This window comes from Chlamydotis macqueenii, chromosome Z, assembly GCF_036417535.1.
Source record: "Chlamydotis macqueenii isolate bChlMac1 chromosome Z, bChlMac1.mat, whole genome shotgun sequence".
Classification (NCBI taxonomy): Eukaryota; Metazoa; Chordata; class Aves; order Otidiformes; family Otididae; genus Chlamydotis; species Chlamydotis macqueenii.
In genome coordinates, this window is record NC_141593.1 from 76333693 (window position 1) to 76355673 (window position 21981).

General features: G+C 38.1%; 1 protein-coding gene across 3 annotated transcripts in view; it reads left to right on the forward strand.

The window, feature by feature from the left end:
• Window positions 1-21981, forward strand: part of XRCC4 (X-ray repair cross complementing 4) — a 156907-nt gene that overhangs the window by 107864 nt on the left and 27062 nt on the right. Inside the window, exon 7 of one of the 3 annotated variants that reach the window (XM_086770687.1) lies at window positions 13963-14053. The exons of the other annotated variants lie outside the window; for them this stretch is intronic. Within the exon in view, the coding sequence (XP_086626813.1) occupies window positions 13963-14023 (61 nt within the window). The 3' untranslated portion in view covers window positions 14024-14053. Of the gene's footprint in view, window positions 1-13962; window positions 14054-21981 lie in introns of those variants that run through there. 3 annotated transcript variants of the gene reach the window in all.

The following is a 21981-nucleotide window of genomic DNA, read 5'->3' on the forward strand; positions in this document are numbered from 1 at the left end:
TTGAATGTATTGAGTCATATTGGTAATGTGAAATCACATTTGAACTAATAGTTTCTGAACGAATATTCAAGATGATTTATAAGCTTTGTTGATGAGATCTATAGTCTTGGAAGCCTGATACTCTTTATACTTAGACTCCGTAGTACAGAAGAAATAATGTCAGCAGAGTGACAGGACATAATCAGGGTCATCAGTCTTTAATAGTTCTTACAGACATTATTAACATGTGAGTTCTTCAGTGGTGTTATCGTGGATCTATTGCCAGATAAGAATTTGCAAGTTTTAGTTAAGAACTTGGGTGGTTATTTTTTGTAGGTTTTTTTTTTTTCGAAAGACTGTTTTATACTATGGAAAGTTAATTTTTAGTTAGCCAGGGAAGGAATCTGTGCTGCAGGACAGGATATTACAGGGATATAATTGACAAATTAAAGTTTTATAATAAATGAGTGAGCAAGACGTCTCCCTAGTCTCCTGTCTTTTTCTTCTCAGAAACAGGAAAATGTAAATTTATTCTGTTCCATTCTCCTTCTTTATTTTATGTTATTTTCAATATGGTACTACTTTTATTTTCTCACTCTTCTTCATCTTTCAGCAAAATGAATTCTCCTGCCAGTAGCCAAGCTGTCAGATAAATTATAATAAAATTTATAATAACTTGAAAAGGAACTAAAGGAGTAATCCACATTAAAGTATACAGTACCAATTCCATATTCCATCTGTACATAAAGCTTACATGAGAACTCATAGATAATACCAACTCGGAAGCTACTGTTTTTATTATAACACTTCTTGATTTCAGAAGAATTTTACTCTAGATTTTGGTGTACACAAATTAAATGAAACAGTACAGGGCTTCAGCACCAGGCAAATATTCAAAAAGCCAAAAGCCCCAAAAAAGTGTTGTCAATGTACACCTGTTTAACTGGATAAACAGGAGAACCTCCTAGATAAATGATGACTGACAGATCATAAAGCTCTCTAGTGTTTAATTATAAATGAACTGACATCACAAGGGTCGCACAAATGTGTGACAAGGGCTTAAGCAGCAGGCTTCAATTTTATTAAAAAGCACTTCTGAAGAAAACATAATTAGGCATAAGCAGTGCGTGGATGTAGACAAAAATTCTTGGTCTGTTTAGAGACTGCGTTAAGCAAACTGCTAGGAGGCCAGAGGTGTAGAGCCTCCTACTTTCCCAAAGCTCAAGTTGTCTCTTGTTGCTGGCCGGACCTGACCATTTCTCTGTGCTCACCAGCTTTTGTCATACCTCCCACATTAGAGAGATGGCTGTCAATGGTCTGCCACACTAGACTTTGCCTATTGGGAGTCACAAGTTACAAGAAAATTTGAATAATAGCCGTTTTGTGCAACCTATCTTTTTCTGATGCTGTGAGGACAGTAGAAAACGTAGTCCAGCCTCCTCCTTCCAGGAAAATTCCTTCCTATTCCTGCCTATTTCAGGCAGGTGGCTGTCCTTTATAAACTATAGACTGTCCTACAGAGTACTTCGGTAATCCCTTGCTGCGGGCAGGTTGCTGGGCTTTCTCTGGTTGAAGGAGACAAACAGATGAGGTCTCAGCTGAGCTATGGCTTATCTATCTTCCTGCTTGCCAGATCAACCCATGATCGGATGATTTAAGGAGGTAGCGGCAACTGTAGGGAAAAAATCAAGTCCGTCTATGTCTTTTACTTAGGCCAGTCAAATCCTCCATCCATCCAACTGTGGAAGCATTTTCTGTGAGTGAGATAGCTAGGATGTACAATACATGGTTGTCCTGTGCTAGAGAAGCTGGCTTAGGGTGTACAGTTTTCATTGCGTCCCTTTACTAAATACCTAGACTCCAAAGCTGGATGTATACTTTCTATGCATTAGGCACTTCCTAAAAGTGGTTCTAGTGGGACAGGCGTTTTCCTTGCTTAGCACTCTACAGATCTGTTTAAGAATAGAGTACCTCTTCTTCAACTGCAAATAGGTGATCCCTTGTTGGCATAAGATCTCCTGGAGCCTTTGTGAATCCTTTGAACAAGATACCTCCTGGTCTTCTCAAGGACTGCACAGCACTGCGTTAATTGTGTCGCAAGCCAGTGCCTGGTAGGATCACTCATCTAATCTGATCAGTCAGGCATTTATCTCACCATGGAGCATACACCTCTTTGAGTAGCTTCCTGCCATTACTGTAGGCTCAAGCCTAGTTCAGAATAATATGTGTATCCCGTGCATTTCAAACATAATCTGTTGGTTGCTGTCATTGGCTAGCAATTGATTATTAGCTAAATTAGCATGAATTTTACTAACAAAAGATGCAGTCTTAAAGAAAATCTATTTTGCCTGCATTCGAAAGTCAGGGAAAAATATTCCATGAACTGAAAAAGCAGGTATTTGCTAGGAAAAAAAAAGTCTGCTACAGTTGTTTTGAATTCTCAGTTAAATTTATTTTTAAACTGTGAGCCCCATCACTAGAATTTTTATGCATTTTCTTTTTGGCTCATAACCTATTAATTAACAGTACACACTTTGAAATAGATGCTTTTTCTTGCTTTTCTCTTTTAATGCTTCTTATCTTGTCTTCCTCATACCTCTAGCCAGCTCAGTACACCCACTGCTTTTCCCTGAAGCTAATGCAAGAGTTTAAAATTCAAATTACTGACAGATGTGGATTGCTGTTCAAACAAGGCATCTAAATGTTGTCAAACACCTTGACGAGTTATGCGTTCAGAGGGCGTTAGATCAATGAAATCTATCATGTGTTTTTATTTATAGTCTCTTTCCTATCAATGGAATTGTCTTTTGTATAATCTCCAAAGCCCGATCTGACAATTGCTATAGCAATTTAGGTATTTTATATAGTTACCTCTGAAATACAAAGAATAGAGCAGTAAGTATTGCATGCATGACATGTGGTCCCTAGACTTATTAATCAACACAGAAGGTTAACTGTTTGCAGTTTACAAGTCTCTCTTTACATTCAGAAAACACAAATATTTTCTCTTTGAATGCACTGGAGATATCTTAGAGTAATTTTATTGTACCATGTATTCTAGTACACTATGCAACTATTCATGACACTAAATGACGCAAAAATATAATACAGATGATACAATGCCTTTGTAGTACTAACTAGAAAATGACTGAAGATTTCTTATGCATCCATTTGCTGTTCTAGTAATGAAAACATTACATACAGCTCATTGTCTGAAAAAGATACATACTCATATGGAGTAGTAAGCGTAAGAGAATGAGCCCATAGAAAGGGGATCACTTCAATTATAAAAAGTTTCTAGCAAACGCATGATCAATATGATGTGATTATACGGATTATATGGATGAGTATAGATACTTACCAAGTCTGAAATAAATGTTTTTCCTTTGATGTATGGACTTAGTCTCATCAATTGTAAAAATAATTTGGAGGTGGACTCGCTTTGAGACTTTGAATGGTTTGTTTATACACACATCAGTCAGGTGCATACTGAACTACAGCGGTGGGCTTACCTCCTAGAATACTTTCATAGGGCCTCTGGATTCCTCTTTTTTTAATCACACTGTATCATTTTGTGTATGCCTTTCTGAGATTTTTAGTCAGAAAGAAGGTGAGTGTAAAAATATTAATTCTGGAGGGCTGGATCGTCTGTTATTTCAGAATGCCGCTAATCTGTTGAGCAACACCATAACTACATGGAGCTGAAGTAAACTACTTGTTTTCCGCTTTTATGGGTTGAAATTTAAGTTTCTTACTGTTCATTTCACAGGAATTATTTTCATACTTGATTTTGCTGTGTGAGAAAATGTGCGACCAAAATCGTAAGATTGCAGTTCTTAGATAATCTGTAGGGCTTTGGTAAAGAAAAATCTTTTTTTGGATCTAAGCAAGATTTCATCTGTATTTCTTTCACATAGCATGAAGTTTTTTTGTTTGGGAAACAAAAAGGTGTTTTATTCTCCAACATGAAAAAAAATAATGATGGAAAATAGAATTACTGGTCTGTCTTCCTGTGGTCACATAAACCATTAGGACTTTCATCAGAAGATAACTTGATAAAGAGGCAATCTGCAAAAGCTTAAAGTCAACCCAAAAGTCAGCAGCAACGACCTAATTTCATCCTGAATTGGAATTTATCCTATGACATCCATTCAAGTAAAAGGAAACAAGAGAAGATAGGAAGCCACTGCATCCTGAAAGACTGAAAGAATCCAGGGACAGCGTGAGACGAGAACACTAGGTTTTGTGTATAGAGGTCCATTCATGTCTCTGGAGCCTGCTCTTCTGAGAAACTCCACCTTCTCAGGAAGCCACTGTTGATCTGAAGGGGAATGCATCTCCTTTCTAAGGGAAAAGTTTTTATGGCTGAGTATTAAAGCTTAGGCTGTGCTCTTGCTGTAAACGGGAGCGGTTTCAGTGGCATCAGGAACAGGATGCTGGAATGTGATAGTTCAGGCTGCTGCGTGGTGAAGAAATCAGCACCGGTGTGATGTCCCACTGAAGCCATCAGTTTTAACTAGACTGTGCGTTTATTTGCATTGCTACTTTAGGTTAGTGACAGCATAATAATACAACAAGGATTGTTCAAAAATGCTGATGACAGGCAGACAATACTTGCAATGTAGCTGTGGGGAAGTAATAAGTTATCAAATATGGATTATCTTTGAATTTGTACTTGCTGGTAATCTACTATAATTCTCATTATAAGAGCGTTGTGAGCGATCTATTGTTTTTAGAGGAGTTAGATGAGGATCTTAAGGAATTAAGAATGTAGCATGCTTATCTATGGAGAAAAAAAGCTTTTATCCTCATTCCCTCAGGTCCCTGTGCCTAGGGAGAATGGCCACCTACGGAATTGACCAGAATAATGTGCTGGAAATTGCTTAATGGGAGGAGAAGCCATTTATCACTAATCTGTTTCAGGCTTGCCAGAGGTGATCTCTCATTCTGAACCATAGCTGTCGAAGCTCAGAGGGGTGGTGAATGAAAATGGGCAGGTGAAATTATGCGATGTATAAAACCGCTTGCCAGAAGCTGCATTCCTGCGAGTGAGGTTTTGGAGAGCACGAGTAGTGTTTAGCATCAAACTCCCCTTAATTATCAGTGGAAGGAAGATGACTAATCATTCATAGCTGGCAAGTTTAAAAACCTCTTTTTCACCTTCCTAAGAATGTGTCAGAATAGGAAGTTTGGATTTCAGCAGAGTGATATAAGGAGGTCAGGACAGCTGCGGAGCACGCATCGTTCTTCAGAAAAAGGCCACTCTGTGCTCTCAGCGTGGAACATTTCCCACCCTCAAACATGCGTTTTATCCCCTTCCTCTCTCTCTGGCTTGTGCCAGTGGACGGCTTAGTCACCCTGGTATTCGCACTTCTTGTATTCTAGGCCTTTCTATAAGCTTGAACCCTGACAAATTATTGCAAAATAAGCTATTCGTTCAATGAGTGAATTTTAAAAGCAGTGGTATTGCACAAGTCCCTGAATGATACTCTGTCTCCACAACTATCCCTTTTTGTGCTCCAGCTTTCTCCGGCGCCAGAGGGGACAAGGCTGGACCCCAGGAAGCAGTTTGATAGCACAGGAGTCTCCACCTGAGGAATTGTTCTCCCGTTACTCTTCCTGGATGTTTCAAAAATAGCCAAGTCCTGACTTTCAAAACCTTTGAAAAAATGTTATTTTGTTAGAGGTCTTGCTCTGCAAGTTTGCTGATAAGTGTTAATTTATGGGAGGTAGTTCAGCCTGATCTGCCTTTTAAATAATGACTCTGGAGCTGAAGAACCTGGGCATTTTGCTTGTTTGGAGCCAAATGAACTGCAGTGGTCTGATCTAAAATTTGCTGTATTTCAGCATTTGGGTAGCGTTGGCAAAGTTTGTGGGGTTTGTGCATACACTGGTACTGTGTTTGGCTTTCAACTGTCTGATTTCTATTGTTTAACGTCTCTGCAGCTTAACCCACAAGACTGCAGAGCCAGCTAAAAGTAAGTAATGTTACAGAGCAGGGTTTGTAGTGCTGCTCGGTCTGTACACAGCACAGCTGGAGAAATAATGCAAACAGGATTTAAAATTATTATGGAAAACATGAAGAGCTCTTATGAGAACTGCAGGCTTCTGAAGCACAGAAGAAACTGTACCATATGTGAGGCTGGCAGAGAGCATGCTTCAGGGGAATATAGTCCTTGGAGGAACTAGTTCTGACAGTTTATCAAAGGCACAAAGCAAGACAAACTGGGAAAAGTAAATAGACCGACAGAGCTGCCTTTGTCCGGACAGGTTTGGGATACAATGACCTTGTGTTGTTGTTGCTTCCTGTCATAGCTGCGGCGAGTGCTCCTGCCCCGTCTCTAGTCGAGCATTTTTAGTGCGCCTGATTGCTCCTCTTTCATCTCGTGCTCCTCTCTTCAGCTGGGGTAAAAGCTGGAGGGTCAGGGGGGCATAAAATGACAGAGTTTAACCCACAGCTGATGCCATTGTGCTGCAAGCTTTTTCATAAATTTCTCAGTTTCTATGCTGTTTGTTTTGCTGAGATGCTGTTTCACTAAATTCTGGTCAGGTCCAGTAAAGCATGAGCTTCGTCAAGCCTGTAAGACCGGCTTTTCTAATGGCGTCTGAATTCCTATGGATGCAGGCAGACATTTTCTGGGATACTTGTTTGTGCCTTGGCTCGCACTCCTAGATGAAGGATTTGCTGTGTTCAGTCAGCATCTAAGCAAAGAAATAAACCTATAACATCTGCAGTACAGTAAACATCTTGAAGAAAAAGGTCTCAGTGCAAAGTGTCGTTGTAGGTTTTCTTCACTCCTGTAGGCCTCATCTTGGACAGAATAACTATGAAGTCTTACATGCTCCAAGAAATGAGCTTGCTGTTGTTTTCAGCCAGTACACAGTCATTCTTTAATGGTATCTGTTATTAGAAATAGGCTCTGTTTTCACTGTTGAGAAAGCCCTAGAAAGGCAGAACAGAGCAAATTTAGAGAAAAAAAAAAAACAGCCTACATTATATATTATTTACAGATCATCTGGAACATCTTTGCTCTCTCCAGCAGAAGTCTGAAATTTTCTTCCAAAATAATTTTGCCATTTTAAGAATTCTTTTATGCCATAATAACCTTGAAAAGCTGCTTGTTCCTATTCTGCCTGCAGGCAAAATATAAAACTTACTGCTCTGAACAGAAGGAAGACTTGATACTTTTATACTTTCATGGCTTTGGTAGGGCAGACTTTGGTAAACGGATTGTATGAGGGGGATGCAGGGAGCAAAAGGCAGAAGCAGGAGGTGCATTTCCATCTGGTTTTCTTCCAGGGTTTAGAGTTGAAAACAAAGATCTAATATGCTGAGGTCTGCAGGGCAATGGGAAACCATTTTTTTCTTAAGTAGTCAGGTACCAGCTGCAAGAGGGCCACTGGAAATTAGTTCATGCCAAATTGCTTTGTTTTCAGAGCAGGGAATGCAAGCACCAAAAACTTATAATCCAAGTCTTCCATGTGGAAAGATGTTTCATTTTAGCTTTTTTGATCTATTGTTTTGAATATTAAAGCTAGTTATACTTAGAAGGCAGATTTCCAAAGGCAGTAAATTGACTATAACTAGAAATTTCATCCTTGGAGGAAGGACCAACCAAGTACTAACAGCCGCGGAAGCCGAGCACGCTGAGTGATGCTCTGTCACCCTGTTCCTGTTTACCCACCATACGAGCTGACACTGGGAGCTGTCTGCTGCTCGTTTTCTTCTCTAAAGTGCAGTAGTGAGCTGTAAAACCAGCCCAATGAAAGCCCTTAAGGTCTAGTGGGCAATAACTGAAACAAAAGGTACAGTTTTCTTTCAGAGCAACCAACACAGCATTTCTTTGATTAGACAGCTGAAAGTCCGAGTAAATAAAGGAAGAGGATCATCACTTGCTCTTACTTTGGGAGCAATTAATAGTCCTTTGATAACACACTGTTTCCTCTTTTCCGGCTTTTGCATTGCCCTTCCTTTCCTTTTGCCGGTTAAGCACTCTCAATAGAGCTTCAGCTAAAGTTGTGGGCAGCAGAGATCCTTCTGGGTTTTATGTTTTCCAGGTGATTAGTTTTTTGGGTGTTTGGTCTGCCTGAGAGACAAAGGCTACCTTTCTAAAAAGAAAAATACAGAAAGTTTTCTCACATTGCTTTTTACTTTCCTCTGTAACTGACACAATTGAGCTAAAACATCTTTTATATCCTGGCTGGAAAATTTAGTAATTTAATTTTGTTCTATTACACATTTATTTTTATCTTCTTCAAGTCTGAGTGTTCAAAAGTTCCTATGTATCTTACTGGATTAAGAAAAATGCAAGTAGGGGAGAGGGAAGGGAAAGTTACAACTGGATATGTTTCTGAAACAAAAATATGTTCTGGAAGGTTGGGTTTTTTTTCTTTCCTAATGAGTATTTGGGGTTTTTTTTCCTTAAAATTATGCTCTATGCCATACATCAAAAAAATTTTATTGTTACAGGTGCATAAAACTAGATATACTATTGTTCTACTTATTAGTGATGATGATGCTACTTTATCACAAAACAAATACTTGGCAGTCATGCATAATTAAATTTGTACGTTACACTCTGCAGCTGTGTGTTTGTTTACAGTCTTATCTTACTGCCATATTTAGATGCCCATTCCAGGATTTTTTTTTTTTTCCTTGAAACTATTTGTGAGAATTTTTTTCAGTGTTTCAATGTAACTCTGGAACTGACAAGGTGAAATCTTTGTCCCTAGCCAAAGTTTATCTGCGTACAGTTTAAAAGTTTATCTGCGTATAGTTTATGTTGACTTGTTTAATTTAGATATAGTGTAAGGGCTATTTTCTTCTCATGGCAGCAGCATAGAGTTTAAAGCTTTTAATTTATCTCATTGTTTTTCTGACAACTTTTTTTTAGACAGGTAGCTCTCAATCTGTAATTTCATCTTGGCTATATTTATAAACTGTAAAGTCTTTGTTTTGTATACGCCCTCAAGAGCATATATGGAGCAGCCATACACTAAATATTTTTCAGGTTTGTATATATGTTTTAACAACATTGGAAGTGGTGGCTCAAAACGGCTTGTTGATTGATAAGAAGGAACTACAAGTAAACAAAGTTTTACAGAAGCAACTGAAACAAGCATGTATTCCTGCCAAAATCCAGAAATTATTCACAGCAGACAAGCCCTCAGGCTGCAACAGGGCATTCTGTAATAGAGCTCAATTTCTCTAATCTTATTCTTGTGAACATGTGAATTTCTTATCATTTTTTTAATGCCTTTGAGCTATGCTCCATGGGTGGAATATGGGTCCACCGCCCTTCTGCAGTTCTTACCTTTCTTGGAAACATTAAGTCACAGAAGCAGTCTTATTTTTAAAATTCATGAGGACCCACACTGGAATTATAAGGCTTTACACCCAACATTTCATGGTCTGATGAAAACAGCGTAAGAATCCAGCTGATGACTCTTGCTGAGTTTTAGGGTGCTCGTTAGGTGTGAGGTTATAGGTCTGGTGTATCCAGACCCAGGCTGAAGTGTAACCCATGTCTGGTTCAACGGCTATGATCACATTTGGAGGTGCTTCCTACCCGCTGTTCTTGCATGTGGATGGCCAAGTGATCTTCTGAAAGGTCTGTGTCCTGCGAGAGCATCCACATGGTTGCTCTTTCTTTGCTCACAGAATCACAGAATCACAGAATAGTTAGGGTTGGAAGGGACCTCTAAAGGCCATCCAGTCCAACCCCCCTGCAAGGAGCAGGGACATTTTATTCTTTTTCTGTTTATGGCTTTGTGTGGTTACGGCAAAGAGTTCTTAATGTTCAACGAATTTATTGCCATCAGATGACTAATGTTACCGCACTGCTGAGACCAGATCACCCACTTTGAGGGTAGGACGGAAGGTGGCTCCCAATTCCCCCTGTGCCGGCATGACAACTCGTTGAGTCATGATCTGACTCATCTTTCACCCCCTCAGAAACACCAGACCTACAGCATAGGAGATACAGAAGTCCTCATTTGTTTCTTTTATTTTTTTTCTTGATTACTTATCAGGCATAAAATTACTGGTCCCATAAAAGTAATAATTATAAACAGATTTGTTTCTCCCCTTGGTCTGTACAGAAGGTCCCTTCTGCTACTGCCCTCACCTTATGTCAGCACTTCAAAACAACACTGAATCTTTCTGTTTCGAGAGGTTAGACACAGTGACTCCCAGTCTGTCTGCTTCTTTAACTATGAAAGAACACAAGCCTTTGCTGATAGCCTTTATCAACTTCTAAAAGCCTTTCCAAGCAGCTTGCTGGTTTTTTCCCTTTTCTTTCCTTTTTTATTTTTTTTTTTATTTTTTTTTATGTGAATGTGCATTGGTTTTGCTGTTTCCTGGATTAAGTCCTAGCCAGCAGCTTTTAACCAAAGCTCTGTTTCCCAAATGCTGTATTTCATCAGCTTATTGCAGTGACACTGATTTTGTCTAGTGTTTTTAATATTTCTTCAAGTGAAACAAGGCTCAATTCTTGTCTCTGTTCCTGACAGGTAACATCTGATACCTTTAGGGAATGAAATGGTTTTCCTAATCAAGCAGAGGAACATTTTTTAACTGCTACCACAAAAACTGAGTTTTTAAAAGAATTGAATGCTTTAGGGAAATGCTGTAGCTGAAGGCGTATGTTTGAATACCTGATGATATTAGGTTACTGCTAGATGTTATAAATAGGATTTGTCTTACTGTCCCAAGGTGTTATGCCAGCAGTGATTGGATTTCAGTTTTGGTGAGGAAATTTTTTTTTAAAAAAAGTTGATATTTATGTATTTATTTTTTTTAAGTTGGTTTTTATGAAATAGCTGGCCTGCAAAGGAGCTATATGGAAGGGAAGGCAGAATTGTATGTCACGAGTCACATCTCAGTCCTTCAGGTCCTGACGGAGCTGAGAGCTAGCACGCTTTCGTTTCTGGTCTCAACACTCATGTTAACCCAATTTTCAGGGTCTGAACAGCTGAAATACTAGACCCTGTCCATCCATCTCCCCCACTTATGTTTGTTTATTTTTCACATTGCAGAGATCATCATTGAAAAATTAATTAGTTGCCAATTTTTAAAACTCAAAACATTGGGAAGGTAACTGAAGAGTTTTCGTAAGGAATTGGTTGTGTTTGTTAATAAGGACCAGGAGGCACTATTTAATTAATATTTCAGAATTTTGACAAAATTTGATAGTGCCATTACGATGTTGGTATGATAGTGTTCAGGAAAGACATGTATTGTAAAGATAGGACTATTTTTGTGTTCCTCTGTTTCAGAATTTTGTGATACAAAAATATGCTGTGAGAAACAGCATATCTTAGCAGATGTGCACTGACAAGCCATGTCCTCATCCTGAGGTATTATTCTTTATGGTATTACCAGTAAAGTCTCTTCAACATCTCCCTTAGTACTTTGCCCTTAATTCCTAGCTGGATCTTTCCCCAGAGCCATGTTCCATATTCAAAACTTAAGAAGAATATGCTTTTCTGGTTCATAAAAAAGGGTAAAATACACCTAAGATATTTTGGGTTTGGTTTTTTTTTTTTAATCAAAATAAGAAGACAGAGAAGTGAGAGCAAGTGATACCTTTGTGGCTAAAGCCTGTACCCATTCAATTCATGTTGTCTGCAAGTCTACAATGAGGTTAAGAGAACAACACACAAAATCTGAAAAAGTAGGGTTTTTTTCTGACCTGTATTTTTAAATGCCATATTTCACGTACTTCCCAAGATATGCAGAGCTCTATTTTAGGTTAGGGAGGGGGAAAGGGATAAGAAAAGCCAAATGAAAAAAGATAAAATTTACATATTAGGAACTCAGTAGGACTTAGTGAGACCAATCTAAGAATACCAGAAAAAGCACCCTGCTACTGATGTGGTAGATTTGTTAGAGGTTAGGCTATCCGCACATTCAGTGTGTAATTAATAATTATTAAATATTATAATAATTATTATAATATTTAAACTACAGCATGTGCCCAAACTGCAGAATGTACTTGCTTATATAATCAACATAGCTGACCTCTATTTAGTTTATTTGAACTACTTTGACAAAATAAAATTAACTTATGAAGAAAGAATGGAAAGTGTTGATTAAAATTCAGTTATATTCAGGATTAAATTTCTGCTGCAAATTGGTCTGACACATTCAACCCTACATTTTCCTCTGCTGAGGTTGCCAAAGAAGTGTGTGAAACAGCAGTGGCGATAGTGACGATACCCACCATGCTGGTGTGGAGTTGGGGCAACCAAGTCTTTTGAGGAACACCACAAAGAATCTTTTACTTGTATCCAGCTGAGAAGAATTTGGTATTGCAATTGAAAATCTGATTGCTTTTGTGAAAGTGAAGTTCCTGGTTAGTACTTTTTATTACATATTTCCGTAGGCGGGAAATCTTCATGCCCAAGGTTTCCTATTCTGTTCATGCTAGGAAGTGACTCTTCGTAGCTCTAGCTCTTCCACTTGTTGGATGTAATATTATGTGCATCAACATCAGGGAATGCATTTTCATCAATATTAGGAACTGTATCAGCTCTGTAGTTCTGCTTTTGTCATCAATGATACTTGTTTTTCTCATAGGTTTTATTAGTTGAAACTTCTGCAGAAGTAGATTACTTCTCAGTTTTGTAATAAAAATATTTTTATGAATGTGTAAGAATTTAAAATACCTTTGTACCATCCTAACAATGCCTTTATATATAAAGTATTAAGGAGTATTATAACAATGATGATTCATGCTAGTATTTTATAGTTGTACATCAGAGGAATAGCAGTGTGAAGTGCCTTAAGAGGTGAAATGCAAGTGTTAACAATATTCAAGTTAGTCTGCCTAGGTCATTTGATTTTTAGAGTTCCTATGTTGGTAACACAGGACATTTTGATTAAAAAAAAAAAAAAAAAAAGCGCTAAATCCCTTTGTTTTATTTCAGCTTCCACATTTGATCTGATACCTTAGCTTACTTAAAATGGTGAAGTTGAGTCTGTTAACTTGAATCAGCTGGATCCTCTGACCTGAATCTTCCAAATAAACTTTAAAAACCAACTAGAACAGTGAGGCAAGCAGATAAATATTTTCCAGGCTGTGTTAACTTTATTTCTAACAATTCCAGTGGTACTCATGGCAAACGGCGTCATAAGTTCTTCACATTACTGTACACCAGGTGCCCAGTTAATTTTCTGCTGCCAGACACATTAACGCAGTAGGTATAGCCGTTTGTTCCCTCTCTTTTTCTGCTGGACTATTTTATTTCTTTGATCATTGCCTACAAACCATTATTAATATTTCATTTCTTCACTCTGTGAGTCTGTTGAAAAAAAGAGTCAATATCTGTGGTGTAACTTGGTTTCTTAGTGATATCTTTCTGTCAGTGAAACAGCTGACATGTGCACACTGAACTTCAGGGCAGCACATAAATTTTGCAAATTATCCTCATCTTTAATGTAAAGGGAAAAGGCAACTTAAATTCCTAGTCTGCCGTACAGTGTTTTTGGAAGCTTTATATAAGCTAGTATGTAAAGTTTGACCAACAACAGAATTTTTTCTGGTTTATCATAAGAGTACAAATACAGTGAAATGGAAGATGTTATGTACTATACGGGATTAAAGTATGAATAAACCAAAACAAATACTCTATAATCTTAATTCAATAACATAAAAATAGTATTTAATAAGAAATCACCAGGTTTTTTCTTCTTTACTGCTGCTGCTTTAAATTTACATTTTTGTAGAGTAGAAATTTTCAACCATACTTTCTATGGTCATTAAGCTTGCATTTAATAGAGGTACCTTTGGGATTGGAATGAGTGACAGCTCGTAAAATTCAGAGGCATTGGAGACCTTTGTATATGATTGACGTGAAAACCATTGAATTGCTTGATTTTAAGAGTGTTTGTAGAGGCTCAAGGCATAAGGCTATGCATTTTTTGAACTGTCTTTTTTGATACACTGTGTAAAATACTCGTCTGTTTTGGTTTTGTTTCAGAGCAGAATCATCTGTAGCCCTTATAATAACTAATGGAAAGGATAAAAGATGTAGACTGTAGCATATTTCCAGGCAGGAAAAAAAAAAAAAAAAAACAGAAAAAAAAAAAAGAAGGAAAAAAAATAAAGAAAAGAAACTCCCTTGTGGAAGGTGCTTTTCTCATTATTTTGAAGTGGATAATTGCTTCATTATCTGAATGCTGCAACTTCTTTTTCCTTTCATGATTTACTTGCTTGTTTTTCCTATGAGCTATTAAGCATAGAGAAACTTTGTTCACCTACTATCCTCTGTAGGATACAGTGAGTCATTTGGTTAAACATGTATTTTATACAACGTGAGTGCTTAACTCCACTCAGTTGTTTGGCGTGGGTGTAGCACGTGCTTGGATGTTGCGTAGGTAGCTCTTGCACTCTGAGTGGCACAGCGTCGGTTTATCAAACAGAAGAAAGACGTTGTTTGTCTGGGAAGCTCTCAGCTGCCTCTTAGCACCCACCATACTCATGGCAATGATGGCCACATACTCCTCCTCCATCCCTTCTAGCAAAGCGGTGAGGTCATTCTTTGTTCCAGTCTCGTCTCCGTTTGTAATGTGTTTGTGCTCTGCCATTAGTTTCTCAAATAGCGCAAGGAACACTGAATGTAATGGAAGACATGCTGCTAATATAAATCCTTGTTGTGAAGCAGCATAGCCAGCTGCTTTAAAACTTCAATATATGTAAACAAACCTATATTTGTCATCCACTAAAATGTCAACAGAAGCAATTCTTATGATGGAGATCTTCTGAACCTTCTGAAACCTTCTGAAAACCTCGTCCCACTGAGGATCTCAGTGAGAGTTGAGAAGATTTTTATTGTTCTTGTGTTGTTGGTGGTTAGACTGAGTTCGTGATAGGTGCTAAGCATTTGAAAATAAAACCCATGTATTTTCTCATCTAGCCATCTGAAGTCCATGCTGCAAGAGACCTCAAAGGTGGTAGTTCCTGAAGTCTATGTAGCGTAATTCTGTGAGAATATCTGCCTTTATTCTGTATGGGTAAACAACATGGCTTCGAAAGTGTAGTGTTGGTTTAAAATAAGAGTGTAACAGAAGTTGAATAAGTAACAGATCTATAATAAAAAGTGTGTGATTGATAGACTTAGTGGGAAAACAATAAAAACAGGCATTTATATTTTGCTCTTAAACATGTAGAGCTGAGATTTCTGAGGCAGGCTGATGCATTTTGAGCTAACATTGAATTTGTTTCTCTTAGTTCATAAAATTCATCTCTGCTGCTAGGGAAGACTCTAAATCTCAGACGTAAATCTCAGGCTGTCTTTGTATTCACTGTGCAGCACCCTCTAAACACCCTGTCTACATTCTTCAGTCTAAACTGGTCTCCTGGGATACTCTTTTCTTTAACAATCTCCTCAGACTTCTATGGGACTCCTTGGTGTAGTAAGTGTTACACCTGGGAGTAAACATTTGCAAGATTCAGTCTTGAATTCAGATGCATACAGAGAAGTACAGACTACAACACAGGAAGGAGAAGGACAAGAGAAATGGTAATATCCTTTTGAAATTGCATTTTATCATTTTAACTCAATTTACATTTATAAATGTTAAATATGAACAGGAAAGGCTATTGCTGGTATTTTACTCCATGTAATGCAGAAAACAATGCCTTTTGGAATTTGAATCCTATATTTTATGACCTATCCTACCAGATAACCTTACAGAAAGATTCCATCTTAACTCAGTGTAGATTTCTCAGTTGTTCGTGTTCTTGAAATAAGGAATCTGCCATCTGTTACCTTAGTACTACTTTCCTAATAATAGTCAACACATTTTAAATATCTTCCTACTGGTTTTCTACTTATCAGAAAACAAAATATAAGAAAATGTATAATTCCTTTCTGCTAGAAATGCTTACTTTCTGGTAGTTATGCAGTAACAGTGCTGCAGTAAATTTGTGAGGGAAGACATAGTGGAGAGGATAGGAACTGCTGTGACTAGCACACATTCATCTTCCTCCTTGGTGAAGCCTTCCCATGCTGACCACAAGTGTCTTGCAACTAAAGCTGCAGTATTTACTATAAAAACTACACAAGTGAAAACAACTATGCAGAGCCAAAGATGGGAGAAGAATTAAAGTTTCAGTGAAGCCTTCAGAGAACAGATGAATTAATCTCAGAAGCGTTTGTGTGTTACAGTTCAGAGAAATTAGATGCTGGACTTCATTGTGAAATGGAGAACCTTTAGGTGTAAACAAAGCAAAACTTCAAACCACACTGAACTTAATGCCCAAGGACAAAAATGATGAGAGAAGAAGCACAATGTCATTGCCAAGGAAGAGAGGAGTATTTCAGCACTGCAGAACTATAAAAAAGAGTCCCTTTGGAAAAAAGACTTATAAGTTTTTAATCTGACTTTGTGTAAATCCACTATCAGTTTGTAAATCAACAAGGAAATTGCGACAAGTCTGCAAAGAGTTTCTGTCAGTGCGGGATGCACAGTTGAGTGGATGCAATTATATGTCCATGACAAACTATTTATAATAAAAGAGAAATTGACCTCAAAGTAGATACTCATCAGTCTTTCTGTATTCCATGCGATTTCCCATTTTCACAGTCAGGCATCTCAATATCACTGCGGTCAAGTATGGAAAACTCAACTCATTATTGCATCCCAATGAACTGTAGCTTCATAAAAAGGCTGTCGATTCAAGGCTTTCATCTTTGAATCTATATCACTTAGTTTTCCATGAGATATTGCCAAAGGAAAAAGTGTATTAGACTTGCCTGAATGTTTACTTAGAATGGTTGTGCATCAAAAATTGTTCAGTTTTTTTTTTTTTTGCAGTTATGTCACTTAGCTGAAAAAAAGTTAGAGAAGTTTACAAGTTGCTTCATACACCAAAAGTCATATTGTTTTGAAATTTTGAAATCACTGTCAAGTCCAAAGACAAGCAAACAATTCTTTGCTCAGAAATTACTTCATTAATACAATCTGATTTATATGCAAAGATGAAAATCTATGTGTTCATCAAATGAAAGAATAAAAAAAGTAGCGTTTTCAAATTCTCATCAACTGTCAGACATGATTACAGTTTAGTATCTTTTATTTCCATTTGACTGTAGACTGATGAGGAGAGATTTCAAGGATATTTTGAGTAAAAATGGTTAAGTCATGCAGTAGGGTAAGTCTTTTGGATGCAATGCAGGTTACAACGTATTAATGTCTTGGCTTTTTGCAGTTGTGTTGAATAGTCCTGCTACTCTTTTGTTACTTTCAAGGTTAGTATGCGGAAATGTTGCTATGTCTAATCATTGCATTGTACATTACTTTGGTTGGCCTGAATTGGAGAAAAGAATGTCCTACGTCGTATGAGCCAACCATTATGAAACTGGCTTTCCCCCACCACTCACTCCCGTATGTACAGTTTATTGAAGAGAATGGTGGAAGGACACCAATGTAAGATAAATCGATGACTTCATTCAGGGTGAAATTGAGATGTTAGTCCTTCTTCTTTGCATGAAAATTATTCAGCCATGCAACCTATAACATTAATGAAATACGAGACTGTGACTAATAGTGTCACCCTAATTTATTGTACCTCCCTTTGTCCCCACTCTCTGATTTTATCCTCTGCCAAGCAAAAGAGCCAGCCATAGCTGGTCCTGCTCTTCAATGACTCTGCTTTGCTGTGGCACCTGATGCAGTGTCTGAGACAATACTGTTCGATGTGATCATGGTTCACATTTAAGTCAACCAATGATGTGCATATATCAAAACCTATGCTATTTTCTGTTGCTTCATGAGTACAGAAAATAATGGGATCTCTTCTTTGTTGCCTTCTGACTGAAATAGCTTGTCATTTTCGTATCATCTAAGGAAGATGCTGATACACTCACATCTGGTGTAAAGCATGTGCAGTTCAAAAGAGACAAATATCATCAGGTAGGAATGTGGTGAAATGTCCTATTGGGATTTTTTTTTTTTCCTAATGATACCTGCATGGTAGTATCTTTGTTCCTTGTAATCTGGTTTTGCTACTATGATTTTTTGAGGGAAAAGTATTATACCTGCTTGAATTTTAAAATAATAAATGGGTGAGGTTGTTTTTCAGTCTTGGCATCAATATCTTTTATTTGACAGAGACTTGACAAGTTCTTCAGCACTGGCTATGGCTATCAAATCTTGATAGACTTCTCTCTTACCCTGGGCAATGTTTGTAGTGCCCTGCTTGGTTTGGAAGCATTTAATGGAGTGGTATAAATAAAAGAAAACTAGCATAGTTGCGTGTCTCTCATCCTGAAGTGTCACTGAAAAGTCTTTTGTAATACAGGAGAGAGAAATCAGATAGTTTAGAGGCACAGCACATAAGTAGAAATGGGTTTTTTACAACTTGTGGGGACTTTGCTTGCAAAGATGGCAACACAGGATGGTTGCTTTAGGAACTGCTTTAGGAGAGATCAATATGTGAACACCGTTCCCACTACAACTGGAAGGAAAAGTCTTGTTATTAATAATAAAAAAAAAATATTTATGTGGTGGTGGTGATTTCAAATGATAGCTCTCAGGCAAGCCTGTAGGAATAAAATGCTGCAGTGTTTGATAAGAAACTCCAGTATTGATTCAGGCTAATAAAATATTTTTCTTTATGTTTTGAGAAGTCTTACTAGATATAAATAAGTTATCTAATACTATGAATAAAAGTTTGGCGTTTCTAACATGTTGAGAGTCCTGATAGATGCAATTCTTTTTTTTTACAGAACCTCTATTCTCTTTCTGTCTCGTTTGCTGTTTGACAATGTATGTGAGCAGAGAACTGCACATAGAAGTAGAGAAGTATAATTCTTTGTTTTTCTGAGGCTCGGGCTACTGAATAGGTATCATTGTATCCATGTCTCTTGAGAAAAAAAAAGCACTGCAAAAGCTTATTTCAGCGTTTTTTTGGTGTGCAGCCTCCTACTGACAGCTGCAGAGAGAAATGTCTTCTGGCCTTTTTATCCCTTCCTCTTGCTGCGTGCTTTTCCTATCAACTGCCCCATAAATATTTTCCTGTAACTGGCACAGATGATGCGCCTGATGCGCCTTGCTCAGGACCTCACCAGAAATAAGGCACGTAATTGTAATCTGCACTAAGAGAGAAGCAGTGACTTTAAGAGAGTTTGTATTTGTATTTATCCCTGATCCACATTATGGTTTGCCTTTGTATCTCAAAAGTCTTCCCTGCGAAGACGTCTCCGTGCACATCTCTGGACCTGCCTCGTTATGCGACATACGACTAATATGCTAAAGCGCTTCAGATTTCCAGATTTGGCTTAAGATTTCTGCGAGGCTTTTGTCTGTCATTTCACAAGGATAGATTAAATTCACCGTGGTAAACATTAACATTGAATGGGATGGTGCTTCTCAGACCAGGACAAATCTCCTTTCTTGCTAAATTTATCCTGATAGATGCTTCCATCATAAGGAGGGAAGAAAGACATGCTTATTTCATGATCATGTTTGTGCCGCTTATTTGCCTTTTAAAATACTTACATGGGATATTTCACAATAAAACTAAAGTATTGTTTTCTTGGTCTAAGTAGTCTGGGGAGGATAGCAATACAAGGAATTATAATTTCCCATGTTTTAAAAAAATAGGTCTACTGTAAAGCGTGTAAGAGGTGCTGACATCAGGGTGGTCTGGAATTGTGATTAGGTGAATCACTGTGTTTGGGATTTGAAAACAGAGCAAGTTAGCAAAAAAAAAAAAAGACCCTAACTGTACTGGTATTTCTAAACTGTACAGAAAATGAAAGGAAAAAAAAAACAACAAACCTCTTTTGTCTGTGACAGCAAAGATTAGCAGTAAAATCACGACTCATGTTTTTTTACAGTACATCTATCACATTGCAAGATAATATTGGTTCTTGCAGGGAGTAGTACTATAACTTTTTTTTTTTAACTGAAAGTATAAACTTGCTTATGGGTGGATGTTTAAGTGTTATACAATATGGCTTTAAACTTTTCCTGCAATTAAAGCCTAATCCAAAACACTGAAGCACATTATCAATTTTATGCTTAACCGGAGCATTTTTTTCAACAGGCCTATTCATCTACTTAAAATTAAGCACATGCTTAAGTGCATTGTTGAAACAGGGCCAGAGTTGTTATGACGAAGCAAAAAACCCACAAAAAATCGCTAACAGATAATGTTCACATTTCTTGGATTGAAATGTTCATTTCAGGAAGAGGAAGATCTTAAATATCAGTTAGCTTCAGGCACAGGTGGAACAGGCAGCTGCTTAGTACATCGCTGTCGAAAGCTATGGATTGCTTGCTTTTCCTCGGACAGAGGAGATGAGATTGATTATTCCAGCAGTATTTGCAGCTCGGCCGGGCGATTCCCTGCAGATCCTGCTGAACTGAGAGGTCAAGCTGCCGGGAGCAGCAGCTACCGCTGCAGATGATGAAGCTGCCTGAGACAAAGAGGTTTTTGGTTCCCGAGGGCCACATCCTGAGAGTACTTAGCAGCCCTGGGTAAACTGAGGAAGGAGTGAAAAAAAAGCAGCAGAGCTTACTCAAGCGGCTGCCCACTTCGAGTCCCACAACCAGTCTCCCCACAGAATGCATTTTTCTCTTTCTTAAGAGAAAATGAAAAACTAAAACTTCCATTTAAACCTTCTCCTGGAATATTTTTACCTGCATATTAAGTTTTACTGATGCTCCTAATAATTTCTGACTTCTGGACTCGGTGCTATTTCATTATTGGTTTTGCTGTTGTGAGTCATGTGGGTTAAAATGGCTGCTGCTACGCCTGCTGCATACAGGTAGCGACACCAGTAGCATTGTCGTGTTGCGTGGGCGTCTCCATTGAAAGGGTTTGTTGTGTAGGATGTGTTGCCACAGAGCAGAGATCAAGTGTCTGGTTGAGGAGGAGAGCTATGTGGTCTGGGTCATCCCGTTGAGCCATCAGGCTCATGTCCAGGCTCGCTACAGCTCCTACAAACTTCAGAGGGTGCCTTGGGCTGGAGGGGAAACTTTTGCTTTGAACTATTCAGCTAAGCTTTTGATGGCCACAATATGTAGCGTAAAACATAGAATTATAGAGTGATTTGGGTTGGAAGGGACCTTTAAAGGCCACCAAGTCCAACCCCCCTGAAAGGAGCAGGGGCATCTCCAACCAGATCAGGTTGCTCAGAGCCTCATCCAACCCGGCCTTGAATGTTCCCAGGGATGGGGCATCTTGAGCATTCTAGTAGAAGGACAGTCTGGGAAAGGAGGACTGTCCTTAAGGGAACAGATAGCTGCATTTCTCCTTTTCTTTCAGGTTACATGGTGTCTTCTCTTTTTGTCCCTGAATTGAGTGAAGCATCTACAGGGCGGTACCAGCAGTCCCATAGGAATCCTCTAGGTTTAAAGTTAAGTAGGTGCTAAAGTGCTTTGTAACATCAAGGGGTCTTAGCAAGGAGGGGGAAGAGGCCATTGTGTTGTAAACAGTGTAGCTGCTATGGAAACTATGGTGACGCAGAAAAATTGAAAGAGAGGAGGAGAGAAAATACAAGCAATTTTTTTTCTCAAAAAAATATTTTTTTTCTGCTTCCTATATTTGTTTAAATAACATGGAAGGCGAATATAATTGTTTGCAACTGCCAGAATGTCCCTGTGTTATGTTGCATGCCTCGTCCGTGAGGTAAAGATGCTTATACGTACAATTATCTACTGAAAACAGTTGACCTCATGCTCATGCATCCTAAGCTATTTTGCAGATTGCTACGGTTCTCATACAGAGCAATGTATGTTGTCCAATGGTTTGTTAACTTTTCACTGCTTGGCCCATGCTTAGCTGTAAAACCACAGTCCTGGTAATTACAAAGAATCTGTGTCTGTGTTTTCTTTACTTTGCCTTGTGAGGGGAAAAGTTATATGTTAGAGAGGGGAGTTTGGTTTTTCTTTTCTTTTTTTTTCCTTTCATATAAAATTTTAGTGACCTGTGGCAGTTTCCAAAGTATTTCAGTCTGTTCTCTGATGTTTAAATTGAACTTTACATC